At 43.1% G+C, this 18,538-nt stretch overlaps 1 protein-coding gene across 1 annotated transcript in view; it reads left to right on the top strand.

Moving 5' to 3' along the window:
- dapk1 (death-associated protein kinase 1) overlaps positions 1 to 18,538 on the top strand; it is an 88,904-nt gene that overhangs the window by 49,663 nt on the left and 20,703 nt on the right. The window contains exons 8-18 of the mRNA XM_071525970.1: positions 2,187 to 2,339; positions 5,207 to 5,252; positions 5,490 to 5,579; positions 6,585 to 6,677; positions 9,486 to 9,605; positions 11,406 to 11,504; positions 12,717 to 12,815; positions 14,518 to 14,616; positions 15,078 to 15,275; positions 16,227 to 16,424; positions 18,176 to 18,274. Of these exons, the coding sequence (XP_071382071.1) occupies positions 2,187 to 2,339; positions 5,207 to 5,252; positions 5,490 to 5,579; positions 6,585 to 6,677; positions 9,486 to 9,605; positions 11,406 to 11,504; positions 12,717 to 12,815; positions 14,518 to 14,616; positions 15,078 to 15,275; positions 16,227 to 16,424; positions 18,176 to 18,274 (1,294 nt within the window). The remainder of the gene's footprint in view (positions 1 to 2,186; positions 2,340 to 5,206; positions 5,253 to 5,489; positions 5,580 to 6,584; positions 6,678 to 9,485; positions 9,606 to 11,405; positions 11,505 to 12,716; positions 12,816 to 14,517; positions 14,617 to 15,077; positions 15,276 to 16,226; positions 16,425 to 18,175; positions 18,275 to 18,538) is intronic.

Here is an 18,538-nt window from a genome sequence, read left to right as displayed (position 1 = left end):
ACACACACACACACACACACACACACACACACACACACGCACATACACACACACACGCAGACTCACACTCTTTGTTCATGCTGTCCACCCACACAGCTGTCACAGCTCAGCCTGGCAAGGTAAAAAATAGACCTTCAGCTGCCTATTATCACAGCTAAGCAACAGTGAGGTGCATCTACTGTTCATCTACTTTGGTTAGGAAAGGTGAGAAAAGATGGTGATCTTCTGCTTTGAAATCCAGGAAAAATTCACCCCAAAAACATATTTTCTGGACAGTACGTTTTTTTTCAGTATTGTGTAAACATGTAGGATACTAGTAGGATACTATATTGCTAGGATTGCTGTAGGATAGCTATGAAACTGTTCATGTCAAAGGTGTGTGAAAGAATCACACATTTCATCTGTTAGCCTCACCCTTACAGCTGACTTGCATTTTAGTGTGTGGTGGTGCTTACTTTTCCATAGCAATACAGTTCAAAAATGCTATCTAAAATGTATCTAAGTATCAGCAGTCCTCAGATTGTGTGTTTATGGGTGTTATATCATGGCAAAACAGTAGCCACTGATATTTTGCAACATGCCAACTTGCGTGTGTTTACAAAGGAAGTGGTTTGCATGGTGAGGTGACCAGCGTGACAACATGATTGTCGCAGTGTTGGATAACTCCTACAGAAATTAAAGCTGCACTTGACAACTTTGCACTTCAGTGGCCCCAAGCAGCAGTGAGAAATGACTGAATTCTTGAAAGTTTGAAGGACTTCACTACACTGAAATCATATAACATGACATCAGTAGACTGTTCACTCCTTGGACTCACTAAATGTCTTCTTCTTAGTTTCTGGTGGAAATGGTGGGGAAAAAGAAAATGCAGGTTCAGATATCATTGGCCAGTCCAGGTTTCTCTGGATGGAGCGCTTGTTTTGTATATTACATTTTAGTTTCAGTTCATCACTTTCTGTCCATTAAGGACATTTCCTACAAGTGACCATACCTGATTCCTGAAAATATTTGGGCAAATACAGTGAATCTCAGTTAGTGTGGATGGGACACTCTGCTCTGTGATTCAGGCTGATGAGACGGGTGTATTTTTACATGCAAGTTTTTCCTAGTGCAGCTCTAAGTCTCTTTTAGAAGCATTTTGGGGAAAGCATGTCACCACAGAGCCAGACTTAGTGCTTTACTGCTGCTTTTACTGTCTTGCTCTGTGAAGAATTGCCTTAATTAACTTGTTTGTTGTGAGCAGCTGCAGCTTATACACTCAATAAATTCATATATTTTCCTCTAGACTTGCGCTTGACCCTGACCACCTCCGCGTCTGTCCCAGTTGGCATGTTAATTAGCTGCTAGTGCTGATGTGCTGGACAGGCTTTAGTGGAGCAGGAAAGCCCAGGGTTTGTCACACATCGACATTTGGTTTAACTGCCTGAGCCACAGCAGATTGGGACCTTATCAGCATGTGTGACCACTGTGTGTGTGTGTGTGTGCGGTGTACTGTGAGCTGTGTCTTGGTTAGTGCACATGTCCATGTGAGCGTGCATTTGTCTGTGCGTGGGCAGGCACATTATCCCCTCGCTACATCTGCTTATTTTTATGTGTGCATTCAAGTGAGAGGTGTGAAAGTGCTTATTGCGTTAAATTACCCAGTGTTTAAAATTCCTGCAGTCCAATCAAAGTCCCCGTAGTCGGTGGGATTGAGAGCGATCCAGCTGGATTTCCTGAGATAGTCTTTGACTAACACACTCCCAACGCTTTAGTTTGAGAGCAAGTCTTGACTAATGAGCCAACACCGATAGCTAGCTCCGTAATCACATTCCCACATCAACAAGGAGTAAGGTCTTAGTTTCAGTTTCCTGGGCCAAAGCTAATCAGCGCAAGCTGCATTAGTCTTTGGATTGAAATTCAACCCATTCCCTTTCCTTTTGATTACTGGACCCACTGGGGACGAGTTAGATGATGAGAGAGTGCTGCTTTGGTTAGAGTAGATTAGATTATAGGTTCCAAAGTGTTGAGTTGATTAAAGCAGGAGCCTGGTAAACAGGCTGCACATGCAGTAGGAAAGAAATTCACTGAAATTCTTGTTAAATTTTGATGTGTGTTATCTTTTCAAAACAAAAATGCAAAAGAGCAATGATTGTGTGCACTGACCCTCGTCTTACCTAGTTGTTAACCTCTGTCTCATCCTCCAGTCTGAGCGGTGCGTCTCCCTTCCTGGGCGACAACAAGCAGGAGACGCTGGCCAATGTGTCGGCTGTGGACTACACGTTCGACGAGGAGTTCTTCAGCAGCACCAGCATCCTGGCCAAAGACTTCATAGCACGGCTTCTTGTCAAAGACCCCAAGTATGCACAAACACCCTTTTTGATGGATTAATTGATTGCTTTCCTTGGATTATCTTTTAAACAAAGGTGTAAAAAAATTGCTCCAGGTAGAGACATGCATGCATTTTTAAAGCCATCATTTAAAGACATCCTTTAAGCCCTTTAAAGTACAGTTAACAGTTGAATAAAACAACATATGTAGACAGTTCATTCAGTCATTATGCTGGCACTGAAGAAAATGCATGGAGAGTGTGCGCTCCAACCTCCCCCAGGTGTTAAACTTCATTTAAAGAGTTCCAATTCCAAAATGCCATATATCCATTTTGGGGAAAAATCAATACTTGAAGTTCATTATTCAGTATAAATTTAGGGGATCCGGTCTGTAAAAGTGTTAGGTGTCAACTAAGAACTTAAAATTTGAAAGACCATAGACTGTTGACAATTAGGATTTAAAAATTATGTTCCCTCAGCTTTATAAATACCATGTTGTTCTCTGCCATCAGTTGCATGATCATATTAATTTAAAGGCATTTTTCCTAAACATTTGAGCTTTAATTGCGTTCGTTTGATTCTAAAAAGTTGACTTGAAAGATAAATATTGACTCACTGCATATTTATCCCAACAAAACTCCCTCGTTAGCGCCAGACAATACGGCTGTTGACATCTGTACCTAAAACTGTCAAAGTTTCTCGCTCATTACCGGGCTGCTCTAGCAACAACTGAACGGCTGCATTTACATGTTAAGACAGTGAGTGCCATCAAAACTCTATTGAAATGAATTTCTCACATATAATTACTCCTGTTCCTGAGAGCGAGAGCGAGGGGGGAAATGGAGGTGAATAATTGTAGGTTTTGAAATAATGTTGGCTAAAGTAAGACAGGAGACAGAAAAGGGAGGGTACAGTTTCCGTTAAACAATGTGGAAAAAAAGGAGACTGACTTCACAAACTTCCACTAATGGGGCTTTCAGAAATCCCTACCCAAGTGCATCAAAATGGAAAGGCTTTTAATTGATCTACACTGTGAGCAGACATGGATCCACTCAGTTGAAAGGAAGATAAATGAAGAGTCTGTCAAACTGCAAACTACTACTCTTTTCAAGCTGAAGATTAGCGTTTAAAAATATTCACCACACCACTCTGTACTACACCAGAACACTGCTTACTGTGATACACCAGTGCATGTAGTGCCTTTTCCCTACTTTAAAGTGTGTGTGGAAATGGCACAAGACACTACCAACCCTTTATTTTGCTGTTGCCGTAGTAACTTGAGTTGAGGTAAGCAGTCATGAGTTGTGGGGTTTTATTTTTTGAGTCAGGTGTTTGTTAGTGGAGGATGGCCCCAGTAGAAACAGGGATGTGGTAGAAGGGGCTGAGGGAAGTGGTGTGTGTGTGTGTGTGTGTGTGTGTGTGTGTTTTTGTGTGCGTGCGTGTTAGACCATACCAGTTTCCCCATTGGTTGTGTTGGCTGGCATTGAACATCACATATTCAATAAATTGAGATTCCTTGACATTTGTTTTGGGGTTTTGTTCAGCAGGTATTTATTTGTCTGTGTTGGGGTAAAAAGTTTCTGAACTGACTTTTCAGTTAAACCAAAAGGTTGTTAGCTTGTGGGCTCCAGTGAGGAAGATGCTAAAAAGGGATGTGGCAGGACCGAGGGAAGTGGTGTGTTTGTTTGACCACACCAGTTTCGTCTGTTGTTTTTCAGCAGGTATTTGTTACAATATGGTAGCAATATTTGAATTGACATCTCATTTAAACCAAAACAAGCTTGTTAGCATTGTTAGCATTCCTCGCAACAACCATTGTGTACTGCTATCCACAGGCTAGCTTGATAGCTTGCAGCTGGCGGTGCCACAGTGAAGAATCCTAACAATGCTAGTAAGCCATTTTTAGGGTTGTTGAAGGACAAATGTACAAATATTTCTCCCACAATGTGACAAGTGCTAAGCAAAAGTAATTAAAGTTCAAAATGTCAAAGTATTCCTTTAAGTATGTCTATGAAATGAGTAAATAAATGGTTTGTCAGGTAGTTTGTTCCCACTGTACTTTGACGTTCCAAACAGTTTGTCTCAGTACCTTATTTGAGGTATTGTTGAAGAGAAGTAAGGAACGTTGTGGAAAGGAAACAAGGTGTTCTGGTTCTACAAAGGTCATTATAAACACATGTCAGAGGGTAGTCATGCTTTCCATTTGAATCAGGATGGGCTATCAGTAGAAAATCACTGAATTATCTGTGATATACTGTATATAGCAACATAGCATAGCATCCTGTAAAGGATCAAGAGATATTTCGATTTTTGTTAATCTATCTTTATTTGTACTGATATATCATTACACCGATATTATTCAGATATATTGTAAAAGCATACATTTGACCAATAATGCTCTGATAAAATGCATTAAATTCAAATGTTAAGATTCAGCACTGTCAATTACAGTTACATTTTAAATCACATTTAGGCTACACTAGCAGGTGAGATAAAATAAAAATATGCAAAAACTGAGTTCTTTTAAGTCTAAGAAAAGTTGTGATTCATGGCAAGATGGGATAAATATTAGTATCTTCCAATTCTTTGTCATAATCACTCCTTGAGAGCTAAATGGGAGATATACTTGTCTATGAGATATCCATCTTTCCACACAGTGCTGTTTACTATAATTGTAGGCAATATAGTTCAAAATATTCATGGACTAATGGACTATTGGTGGCAATCAGTATCTCCGACTATGAACAAGAGGATGGTGAAGTGGAAAATAAGACTGAAAACTGTAATTTCATCAAGATATAAAATCTGGAGCAGCTAAATTGATTCTGTCATAGGAAACTTCAGTGATATTCTTCTTCTTCTCCTTCTTCTTCTCCTTCTTCTTCTTCTGTTCACAGAAAGAGAATGACGATTCAGGACAGCCTCCTGCACCCCTGGATCAAGGTTAGACTCTCTGCTTCTTATCTTAGGCAATCAGATAACAGATGAACTGTGAATCTTTTTAAATAAGTAAATACATGTATTTTTTATTTTGTAGCAGTAGTTGGTGGTTGGATTGGCTTGGGTTTAGCTGAATGTTGCCAAGCCTTAGCTTATTGATTGTTGTACATTTTTCCAGCCAAGTATGTTCTCTCAAGTTTTTTCTATGAATAAATGTATGTTTTCTCTTTGTGAAACCAGCCAAAAGACACACAACAAGCACTAAGCCGAAAGGAGTCTGCTGTCAACATGGAGAAGTTCAAGAAGTTTGCAGCACGAAGAAAATGGAAAGTAAGTGCTATCTTGGTTTTCACACACACACACACACACACATGCAAGGCATCGCATCATGAGAGACTGATGCACAATACTGAAGGTCTTTTGTATAATTTTGCCCAGTAACTTATTTCTAAACGCGCCACATAGCCAAAACATAACAGTTTCCCATCAGAAAGCCTCATTAGAGATTGTACTTTGACGTCACCACCAGTTGCTCCAGGCTTACCAAAACCAGCAGATTCACCAGTCCAGCAGATTTTCTGCCAGAGCCTGCTTCAGTGGCAGTCTCGCTGTCTGTTTTGGTTCGTCACAGCCGACCCAGTCCTGCCTCCAGCCTGTGAGGAATGCTGGGATTGTTTATCTGTGGTGGTTTGGCGGTCTTGTCACGCCACGTCTCTGTCTCTGCCTGGGCTGCCGTTCAGAGTCTGGCCCGTCGGCAGCTTCTGGCACCACCGGACCCTTGAGTTCACGTTGAGTTTATTTATTTCCATGAATAAAAATGACACAAAAACATAAAAAACTAGAAAAAAAATACAGATTGTGCAGGTGAAGTTAAAAAACAATATTTCCGGTTTATGAAATATCTCTCCTCGAAAGAAACAAGCATTTTTCAAAATTAACAATCAAAATCCAGGGCTGTAGTCAAAACTACCTTAGTGGAGTCCAAGTCAATTCAAGTCAATTCGAGTGGAGTCGAATGCGAGTCAAGACGAGGTCCAAGTCAAGACCGAGACCAGAGCAAATCGAGTCCTGTTCAAGACCAAAGACTGGACAAGACTGGGCAGAAATAAATAACAAAACTCAGTAGGAAGGAAATTGGTGTGACAAAAATGCATAAATGACGAGTAAAGGAAACAAAACGAATTTAAATAGAGCAGAAAATTGCTTTTCTTCCACACCTGCCTGCCTGTTCAGGGGAAACCGAGTCGCTTTAATGTGACCTGACATGAACTTTCCCCTTTTTTAAAAGCCGGGGGAGACGCTCATTCATTCGGTCGTTCTTCTTCTCTTTTCCAGCAATCGGTCCGACTCATCTCCTTATGCAACCGCCTCTCCCGCTCCTTCCTGTCCCGGAGCAACATCAGCGTGGCGCGCAGTGATGACACGTTGGTAAGTCCTGGGAAGCTGCTTCTCTGATTGGTCTGTACAAGGAGACAGACCGTCCAATGAAATACAAAAACACGTCAAATCACTAGATAGAAAGGATTACTTAACATTTTCACAGCTAAGATCTTGATGAATATTTATATTAACACTATCAAGGCTGTAGGTTGCACTTTAATACAACATCTACAACAACAATAGGATTATTAGTACCTCCTTCTCCTACCTACAAGTCAAATAAACAAAATTGACAGATCACCAGCTGCTTGAATGAGTTTCTTGCTTTTATTGCTTTTATTTTTTTCATTTTGGACCCCAAGCTCTCAGTTACAGCTCAGCCATTTCCAGCTCAGCAGTCTCTCTGAGAATCTCGAGCTCCCACATGTAATCGATCTGTTCCTCATTTCCCCAAGTGCCGTAGGTGTTTGTGACTTGTTCAGGGGAATTGTAGGAATTTCTGAGTGTCTAGCCCTCAACCCACAACGACCTCGTGGGAGAGGGATGATGAATGCGTTTCCAGCGAAGAAAAGTTCATATGAGCTAATGTTTGTGTCTGTCTGTGTAAATGTTGATGTGTAGGTCAGCATGAGGCGGCGTTTATTTTCATAGTAGTGTCTGTAGGCTACCTTAAGGGACTTGTAGCCTAAGTCCCAGTCTGTGAGCTGATGCTAACAGTGTAGGTGCCGAGATGTAAACACTCGGTGAGAGGCTTAATGATTTACAAAGCGTCACCAACAGGCCAAGGCCAGGCCTGGTTCCTTATCTGAGGATTACATGGCAACTTCCTCGTTTCATAGGTGAGTTGGCAGAGAGGCCTAGGCATTTGTTGAGTTGAGGATGCTGCGCCCCCCATAGTTCAAACCCAGAATTGCAGGAGAAGCCTCGAGCTGCCCAGTGTGGATCACAGTCTACTTTGGCTAAGGAGACGCTGGTGCAATATGGGGGTTAAGTGCCTTGCTTAAGGGCCCTCAACAGTATCACTCACGCACTGTCCAAGCCTAGGTTTTCCCAGCCAGTCTGAGGATTGTAAGTGGTGACCTTCCAGTCATAAGACCGCTTCTCTAATTTTCTGGATGCCAACCCGCCTTCCTTATGAAGTGAGATTGTTTTGGAGCGTTTTCATTGCAGTCCTAAAGAGTGTACAGAGCCAGTGATTGAGGACCAAAGAATTTTGTTTGAAGGAGATTGTATAGACCAGTGATTCTCAACCTTTTTCATATGAAGGACCCCTAATTTAGTCCACATTAGAGCCACAGACCCCCATTTGATGGGATGTTGTCTCTCGGATCCAAATTTGAGAATATTTTTATTGTTTGATATGATTTTGTCAGAATTCCATTACTATCTGTATTGTAGGTAGAGAGATAACAGTGAAACAGTCATTCTTCTACATTCTCTAACTGTCTTAACTTCTTGTAAATGAAATAATGGTGAAGTTTGCTGGGGACCCCCTGAAACCCCCTCAATGACCCCTGGTGGTCCCCGGACCCCACGTTGAGAACCGCTGGTATAGACAAAGGGAAACGTGATCAGTGAACTCTAGCAGCCTTGGAATTATATTGATATTTCACTTTCATAGAACATTTTCCATTTTAGTGCAGGAGTTCATAAATGCGGGAGTCTCCAATTGCTTTTGGGGACTCATATTCAGCACCATTTTAATTCTGAGAACCTAGTCTAGAAATGGTACTACTACAAACGAAGAAGAGCAGATGGGTGCTATTATTCTATCCTGAGTGTCCTGGATTACACTTTTAAAGAGGTAAAATCCAGAACGCCTGCAGTGACAGCAAATCCCCGACACTGTTTACTGCTCATACATATTTGTGTCATGTCTGCTACACTGTGAGGTGGTTTAGTCACGGTGATCCCAGCAGCGAGGTTATGTTGAGGAATGTAGCTAGAGTGTCACGCTTGGCCGAGCAAACCCCGTATCAGCCTTGCCTGCCTGCCTCCCTCCCTCCCTCCTCCCCTCCATCCCTTCCTCACTCCTCCTCCCCTCCTTCCGTCCCTCCCTCCTCCCTGTCCTCGTAGCTTTGTGCAGCGGAGCGTTGCAGCCCGGTGCCGTCCCACTGACTCCGGTTGAAGGTTATTGGGTCACATGCCTGGTCAGAGGCAGAAAGAGTCTAATGTGTTTTGCATCTGAACTGCAGATGCTGGTTAATTCTTTTGCATCTGCAATTCAGATGCAAAACACATTAGACTGTTAATGTGTTTTGCACATTAACAAGGACATTAACAAAAGAATTAACTGCTGGTTTTCCATGGAGAATTCCTCTTGTTTGTGTGTGTGTGTGCTCATGTGCACCCATTAACGTGAATGTGTGTTAGGGCTGAAAGATATTGACAAAATCTAATTGCAGAATATTGAAACTGCTATTTAAACTGCGATTCATATCATCAGTTTTTCTTGTCATACATTTTTCTTTAATATTGTTAGAAAAGTGACTTAGATGTCAGTTTGCAGGATTTACTGAGTTTGAGTTTTGAGAAAGGTTTTGATTCATCAAAACCTGCAGCTCTAAAACTCCTTGTTCAGAAATCCCTTTTGGACGGTCCTCTCTCTTAAGCAATTAATTACAGCCTCTGCGATTCAGAAAGTTCATATTGCAATTTTGTTTTTGTTTTTTTTGTTTTTTCGATTAATTGTTCAGCTCTTATGTGTGTGCATTAGAGAGAGAGAGATGGATGAGAGACTAAGAGGGCATGTGGTAGAGTCTGCATCAGAGACACAGAGGGAGTCCCATGCTAATTTAACAGCATCGAATCATCCTTTGAATTCTGAAACGGTCACTGTCTTTCCCTCCTGTCCAGGATGAGGAAGACTCCTTTGTGATGAAGGCCATCATCCATGCCATTAACGACGACAACGTCCCCGGTCTGCAGCACCTGCTGGGCTCCCTGACCAGCTACGACGTCAACCAGCCCAACAAGGTGACTGACACACACACACATGAAACACAGCGTCATATTGCACTCATTTAGCCCTTTTTTACACCCATGTGGTATTTCAAAAGTGAAGCATTTCATATAACATAGTTGACAAAATTTTGCTAAAACTTCTTACTGGCCAAAATCACAGTTTCTACTCCCAGACCATCATATGAATAAGAATTAGCACGTTAAAAACAAAGCCGTTCCCATATAATTCTGCCATGTATTCTTCTCTCTTCTCTTCTCTCACATTCCCCGTTTCCCCCTTCTCCCACTCATAGTGCGCTGGCTTTGTAAGCGCACGGCACATGGAAAATGGCTACAAGGCACATCATTAGTCAAGGATCTTATGTTCATCTGTCAGGGCGTTCACATTTTCTGCTCTGCAGCCAGCATGACTGTGTCTCTAGCAGGGATTGAATGAAGTCCCTGATCAACAGATTACCAAAGTGAAGGGTCTGAGGTCTGTGATTGTGCAAGTCATATGACTGTGCTTCATTTTAGATGTGCGTAGGAGAGAGAGAGAGAGAGAGGGAAAAGGCGCCTTGGTGCCGCAAGAGATCTGTCATTGTCTTAGTCTGTTTACTGGTGTGTATGGAGACAGAGAGAGATGTTTGAGAAGGAGGAGAGGGCTACAACAGGCCAAAAAAACAAAGAGGTGAGGCTCTATAATGGGGGAAAAAGACACACACATAGACGAGTCAGAAGAGTATGCCACTTACCAGTTATTTGAGTTTATTTGTTTGTGCATATAAAAATGATGCCACACAGAAAGAAGAGGAAAAGTCAGATGTGCATGTGAGTTAAAAACAGCCTAGAGTTGCATACGTTTCACAAAGGAAGGAATTATGAAGAGCAGAGAAGAGCCAAACTGTTTTTTTGGGGGTTTTTTTTTACACCAAACGACTTTATGGTCAGGTACATATCCAGCCTTCACAACTCCCTCATCTTCTATCCGCTGGCTGTTTCCACTTTGACAGGGAAGAGATGGTGTTTGTTGACAGCTGAGGGGTGAGGGGGGAGGATGTAATGCTATCAAGCTCAGTGAAGTGCAGAAGAAAACAGAGGGATTGGAGAGAAAAGAGGAGAGAGAGAGAGAGAGAAGAGCAATATGGAGAGGAGAAGGAGAACAACACTAGTGAGTGAGAGAGAGCTTGAGAGAGAGAGATTTTAAAGAATGTGAAAAGATAACAGGTGAGAGCGGAAAGAAAAGAAATGGAAAGAGAGTGCTGGTAATTGGCAGGTTTCTAACTTTCTCCTGTGCCAAACGCTCTCTCTCTCTCTCTCTCTCTCTCTCTCTCCCTCTTTTCATCTCCTTCTCTCCTTCTCTCTTTCTTCAGCCAGTGTTTCCATTACCACACAGACACTCGTCTTGGACCTGAAAATTCGATACAGACTCAAACCAGAAATATTTCTGTCAAAACTCAAATTGAACCAAAACTTTCGTAATGCATTTTCGTGAGCCCAAACTTGCCAAAAGCCCCTAGTTTCATGTTCAAACCACTTTTTTTTTTTTCTTTTTATCTGTTGGGTCCAGTTATGTCCTGCCAGGTCCAGCTTGACCGCACATCAGGAAAACTGGCCTCATAAACACATTACGGCCAATGAAACTAGAATTACAGTGTGTGTGTGTGTGTGTGTGTGTGATTGTCAAAATCGATCAATCAATCAGTCAATCAGTTTCATTTTAAAAAAACACCGGCTCTGCCAAGGCATTGAGTGCATACATAAAAGGAAAAAGTCAGGATAACACAATAAAGCCCAGAGGCTTATTTCCACTGTGGTCCTTGTGTGTTGCAGCACGGGACCCCTCCCCTCCTGATTGCAGCAGGCTGTGGCAACATCCAGATCATCGAGGTGCTGATGAGAAAAGGCGCAGAGATCCAGGCCCATGACAAGGTAGGCACATTTCTGCTTGACCTGGCCGGGTGAGAAAGGGTTTCCCCCGTCGGTTCGGCTCTGGCTCTTTAACGGGCGTTAAAGGCGCTAGAGCTGCAGTAATGAACGCTAAAGGAAGTGACAGATTGTCATTTGGATTACGACCGGGGCCGTCCATACTAAAAATAAACGTACCCATGCGCTCACTGTACTGCACATGGTACTATGGTAGCGAATGGCATTTACTAGTGCTGTTATATGTTTCCAAATAGGCTGAAAAAACATTATCAATAGATGGATAATTCTATCACCTGCAGGATATTGGTTTGTTGTCAGCAGCTTTAAAATATGTAAAACAAATAGAAAATGCAAAATACACAAAAATGAATGTGTGTTTCTGTTAATTTGACTAGTTTCCAGGACTCTGTCACTGTCTGTATCCCGTTCGCTATCAGTGGAAAAGCTCCAGGATTTGTCTCTTTATAGCACGATCAAGAGCATATTGGTCCTGTGTTTCGCTTGTTTTATGGAAAGAGTCCAAAGTAATAACCTGTGAGTAATATGTTTTTTGGGCTATTTTTAGGACTCTGAGCCTGACAAATTCTGCTTAGTCCCCTTTGCATTTCAAATTTAATAAATTCCTTCACTGCAAAGCTGGAATTTACTGCAAAGCTGGGCGAGGCAAGACTTTCATATGTAAACATTCACCCGCCACAACAGAGAAGAGCGTCCCATCCACACTAATTGAGACACCATAGATTCTCTCTATTTGTCCAGATGAAATTCTGGTGTCGACTTTGGACACCCACAGGCAGTAATAAATCAAAACTTAAGAGTGAAATCCAAACTGTCTCCTAAACCACGGCCGTCCAGAGAAAGCTGGACTCACCAACTCTCCTCTCTTTGGTTTCCTTTGGTATAAAGCATCACAGACCAGCTGGTTGGTAAACATGAGCTAGCTATGTGACGTTTATTGACGTCACCTTACGGGATTTCTGGGAATTGAAGTGTCACTAGGGTGCAAAAGTTGCCTACTGCTGCTTTAAATCAGCTAGATGCTAACACATCCTCAGATAGTCCCAAGTTGTTTGGAAGCAATATGGCGTGCAGTATATTTGTGGCTGAGTGTTCATATCGTCTGGCCACAGACACAACACCGGGAACCTCGATTTTTCTAATAAAGGTCAGGGATAAATCCTGGAGTTTCCTTCTCATCTGAACCTCTCCCTACAGAGCGGAGCCAACGCTATCTATTACGCAGCGAGGCACGGCCACGTCGGGACCCTGAAATTCCTACATGAAAAGAAATGCCCCCTGGACGTCCAAGATAAGGTGACTTGAGTACCTCTCTCTCTCTCTCTCTCCCTGTCTGTCTCCGTCTCTGTCTCTCTCTCCCTCCCTCTGTCTCTTTCTTTCTTTCTCTCTCTCTGTCTCCCTCTCTTTCCATCTCTCTCTGTCTCTCATACACACACACACCAGTACACAAATGCACGTACCTCTCTCTCTCTCATTCTCTCTGTCTCTCTCTCTCTCTCTCTCTCTCTCTCTCTCTCTGTCTCTCTCTCTCTCTCTCTCTCTCTCTCCCTGCCTGCCTGTCTCCGTCTCTGTCTCTCTCTCCCTCCCTCTGTCTCTCTTTCTTTCTTTCTCTCTCTGTCTCCCTCTCTCTCCATCTCTCGCTCTGTCTCTCATACACACACACACCAGTACACAAATGCGCGTACCTCTCTCTCTCTCTCATTCTCTCTGTTTGTCTCTCTCTCTCTCTCTCTCTCTCTCCCTGTCTGTCTCCGTCTCTGTCTCTCTCCCTCCGTCTGTCTCTCTTTCTTTCATTCTCTCTCTCTCTCTCTCTCTCTCTCTCTTTCCCTGTCTGTCTCCGTCTCTGTCTCTCTCTCCCACCCTCTGTCTCTCTTTCTTTCTTTCTCTCTCTCTGTCTCTCTCTCTCTTTCCCTGTCTGTCTCCGTCTCTGTCTCTCTCCCTCCCTCTGTCTCTCTTTCTTTCTTTCTCTCTCTCTCTCTCTCTCTCTTTCCCTGTCTGTCTCCGTCTCTGTCTCTCTCTCTCCCTCCCTCTCTTTCTTTCTTTCTCTCTCTCTGTCTCCCTCTCTCTCCATCTCTCTCTCTGTCTCTCATACACACACACACACGCACACACTAGTACACAAATGTGCACACACAAACGTATTCAGAGATTACTCACACTCACTCACCACACACTCCTGCCATCAGCAATTACACACACACCATCAAGCCCCCTGAGAAGCATTACTGTGATTTTTCAAAATGTTCAGAAGCGCACACACACACACACACACACACACAAACACACAAACAGGCTTGGTGTATACCACCTATACACACACATTCACACTCACCACAGTATGCACCTGGGGAGGAAACCAGTTACTCCGGCATTTTATCAGCTTATTTGCTGTTGCTATAGAAACAAGTCTTGCTGAGAAAGATGGGGTGTGTGTGTGTGTGTGTGTGTGTGTGTGTGTGTGTATGTGTCTGCTTTTGATTCTGGTGTTGCCTCGATTACAAAGCTTGCTTGGGCAGACGAAATCCCAAAAGCATTTTCCAGTTTCTTCAATCATTTCACCCTCTGGCCTCGTCTTCTTCTGTCTGTGCAGACTGACTGAGCAGAGTCTCCCACTGGACCCGAGTTAATCTGCACTCTGGGCGCTTCCCTTATTATTACCTAATTTCTCCACAAGGATCATTAAAGTTTCATCTTATTTTATTACACTATGACCTTATGTGATCACTGGATGAGGCTTCTGTGTCTGAGCAAATAATTGCTCGTGTTTGAGAAAGAAATGGAGAGAAGAGACAGTTTCATAGCAAAATTAGACCTACAATTTTTCTACAGTTTGCTGCATGACAGTAATTGCTTAGAGCTTATCTTAAGATTTCAAAAATTCATACTTTACTTTAAACAAATTTTAGCTGTCATATGTGTTTTATTTTTGAACTGCTGAGCAATGGACTTCAGGTAATGATTTGCTGAAAGTGTGCTGATCCTGTGTTGTGTCCTGCAGTGCGGGGAGACGGCTCTTCATGTTGCGGCTCGCTATGGCAACGTGGACGTGGTCAGCTACCTCTGCAGCATCCAGGCCAACCCCGACCTGGCAGACAGGGTAGGCACACACACACACACATACATACACACACACAGTGCTTAGAGAAACCTTCCTTCAACCAGAGGACCCGGGTTCAAGTCCCTGTGGCACCAAGCAGCCACCCTGCTCAAGTGTCCTTGTGCAAAGTATCATTGTCATTTATTGTTTTCATAATGCGGCGATTGGGAAGCCCCTTGAGACTGTAGCTAATGCGCTATAGCAGCTAAGCTAACTGAGCTCTGGTTAAGTTGAGCTCTGTCAATATGCTCAGTGATAAAATAATCACTACAGTAATGCTCTGATTGGCTGAAGGAGCTGTTGGCTCCAGCACATCAAAAATTGTTGACTTTAGGCCACCGGCAACTTGTCAAAATCATGCCGTCCTAGATCCTGGAGTGGCATCACTCACCCTCCCTTACTTCTCCCTCCCTCCCTTCTTCTGCCTCCTTCCTTTCTTTTCCCTCCATTTCTCCCTCCAGGAGCAGGAGACCCCGCTGCACTGCGCTGCCTGGCACGGTTACTCGCCGGTGGCCCGGGCCCTGTGCCAGGCCGGCTGCCATGTGGACGCCAGGAACCGCGAGGGGGAGAGTCCGCTGCTGACGGCCTCGGCTCGGGGCTTCAGGGACATCGTGGAGTGCCTGGTGGAGCACAGGGCCAATCTGGAGGCTACTGACAAGGTGGGGCAACTGAGCAGCTCATCAACACAGATACACTATTAAAAAGGATGCATCATTTTCAATACATTCTTGTCTCTAGTTTTGGGGAACATATTGTACATTTATGTTACTTTCAACACAGCATACCTTAATAACAACACATTTTGTTGTTGATGTTATGTTGAAATGTGACACAAATATGTGCTGACGAAAACTAGACACACATTCAACAATCCATCCATTTTCATGCTGCTTATCTGAGTCAGGGATCTTTAATCCAGCAACTTCCTCCAGTACCTCCTGGGGATCCCCAGGTGCTCCCAGGCATGCTGGGAGATCTAGTCCCTCCAGTGAGTCCTGGGTCTGACCCAGAGTCTCCCAGTCGATTGTGCACAATACACCTCCGAAGGCATCTTCCCAGGTGCCTGAACAACGAGCTGGCTCCTCATCCTGTCATGGGAAGTGAGCTCAGCCACCCTGCAGAGAAACCTAATTTTGGCTGCTTGTATCCATCAGCTTTCAGTCACCGTGGGTGAGGGAAGGAAGACTGAAATGGGCTTAAACAGAGTTCAGAGTGAGTTTTGAAAGACAGAAATCTCAGCACCTGGTGATGCAGTTGTTGCGTCATCTTAGTCATCGCTGAGTCAGGTATTGATCAACAACCTTATCAAACCCCCACACATATTATGGACATTTTGTGATAAGGGACTGTAAAAATCTTACTTTTTGTACCTTTAAGATTGATCATCACTTTATGACTCAGCTCTTAATTAACCACCACGGTCCGATACAATACCTGCATTACTGCAGTCACTGCACTCAACCAGCAGTCAGTGTCATGATCTCACACTCAATGTCAGGAGACACACACGTGTTGAAAATGACACACCCTTTATAAGGCAGTTAAGTGGGACTAATGAGGATTTTACTTGTGCTGTGTGTGTGTGTGTGTGTGTGTGTGTGTGTGTGCAGGACGGCCACACTGCCCTCCACCTGGCGGTTCGGAGGTGTCAGGTTGAAGTGGTCCGCTGCCTCCTCAGACACCACTGCCACCTGGACCAGCAGGATCGCCACGGCAACACGCCGCTGCACATCGCCTGTAAGGACGGCAACCTGCCCATCGTCATGGCGATCTGCGGTGCCAAGGCCAACCTGGATCTCCCCAACAAGGTCAGGACAGCCGCTTCCCACCGCACCCACACCTTTTTAGAATAGCAGCAGCGATATTTCTTCCAAATCCTGGGCTGATACCAGGTGAAAATCTGGCATCTTACCAAAAGATGCATGTACCATCAGAAATCAAAGGAAAGTGACCCCAGACTAACAGTTTAAGCCTACATTGTTGTGTGTGTGGGTGATTTACATTCTGTATCACTAGAAGTTTAGAGTTAGGTATTGTATTGCCATCATAAAAGTCAGATTGGTGCGTCCCTGAATTAAAAAAATCTTGGATACAGAAAAAGAAATGGATCCAAAATTTATGAGAAACTCTTCAGTAACTCCACTGTAATTTAGACACTAATAAAGCAAAACAGTATTTGGCATAGCTAGTTCAGTTGCAACCAAAGAAGCTTATCATCCATATAAAAATGCCCAATAACTCTTTTCTGGTCATATTATTGGATTTGTTTCCATCCTGAGACATCCAAAGCAAACGGAGAGAAAAGCAGTGCCAAGTCTTGTTGGTGTAGTTTATGTACAGAGCATCTTGTATTTTACCATATACTATATTTTGTTATTGTCTAATCACATAGTAATTATGGAAATGAGGGCTGTGCATTTCAAAGATGATCAGCCAAAATAATGCTTCAATTGTGAGTGAAGATCGTGTGCAGATGCCTCTATATTTTAATGAATTCTGTCAAAATAATGAAAGTTGCGAAAGCTGCTTATGTAGATGATTGACATGTACTGTGCATAGTAACTGGTGGATGATTTGGCTGATTGAGTAGACAACCCTGCAGTACTTATACATAGACATTACAGCACACGACTGTGCACAAGACGATGATTATAGATGATGTCTGCTAACAAGGAAATAGTAAAAAAACAACAACATCATTTTGAAATTTAGGTGAACTATCCCTTTAAGGCAGCTCTCATTTACCCAGTTTTTATTTGAGTGAAAATGCCAATTCGCTGTATGCGTCTGCCAAGCACGACTTCCCACACACTCTCCTGCCTCTTGTGATTTCACATCCTGTTTTGACACCATCCGTGTTAATGTATTCCACGATGGGATTGTTTTTCAGACATCGGCTGTCCTCTCGGCTTCTTCTCATATGGAGACATGTTTTTTTCCCAGAGCAGTTTGGGAAGCGATGTGCATCAGCAGCCGGGCAGCGCTGCCATGAGATGCTGAGATGTATTCATTATTTATTTTCAGTTTGTGCTTGTTTCCTTAAGCTCATCTGAAGCGGCACATCGCACAATGCTGACTGCATCCCCGGATTTGTCTTCACTGTCAGCTGTAGATGCAGGGGAGAAAAATGAGAGGCATGGAATTGAAAACGTCTCCCAGTAAAATAAAATAGGATGAATGTTGTTTGTTTCTTCGAGTTGTGACAAACAACTGAAATGCTGCTTTCAAGGTTGCTTATTTTTTTTGCGTTAGACAATTGTGGATATTGATATCTACCAAAGACTTTACTTAAATCTTGTGGAGAGCTTTTTCCTTTTGAGAGAATGTTTAAATGCACACATCAATGGAAAATACGTGTGTTATTGATTATTGCTTCTCAACATGTCATATGAAATGTACAATTAAATCCACTGCTCATAGGATCTTACTTAAAAACGTGATCATACTTATTTGTAACAAAACACATTTCTGAGGTCAATACTTCCAGTACTTTGGGGCGGTTTGTAGTTGTATGTCACCTGGTACTGAATGAAAGCTGCTGTCTTGTCTTTTTATCCAGTATGGGCGAACTCCCCTTCACCTGGCGGCTAACAACGGCGGTCTTGAGGTCGTCCGCCACCTCTGCCTGGCTGGAGCCAATATCGACGCCGTCACTAACGTAAGTCACCGCACCGCTTTGGTCTTGTCTGCTTTTCTGCTCGGTTTACAATAGCAGCAGCAGAAGATATTGTTTGATGTCAGGAATAAATCATAGGGACTGTAGCTAATGGAAAAATTGTTTGTCCAGTATCTGAGTAAACTAGCCTGTTAGTTTAGCGTTTCAGGCCCAGGCTTTGGTCAAGAGTGTCTTTACGGTATTTTGATTAATGATCCTGTACTATAAACATATTCATAGATGAATAGCTCAGCTCTCCAGTAGAGC

Source organism: Centroberyx affinis, unplaced genomic scaffold (assembly GCF_046629955.1).
Source record: "Centroberyx affinis isolate AG114_WGS23_722 - 3 ecotype Tasmania unplaced genomic scaffold, CSIRO-AGI_Caff_v1 ptg001372l_1, whole genome shotgun sequence".
Lineage (NCBI taxonomy): Eukaryota > Metazoa > Chordata > Actinopteri > Beryciformes > Berycidae > Centroberyx > Centroberyx affinis.
This window is presented reverse-complemented; position numbering and strand designations above follow the sequence as displayed.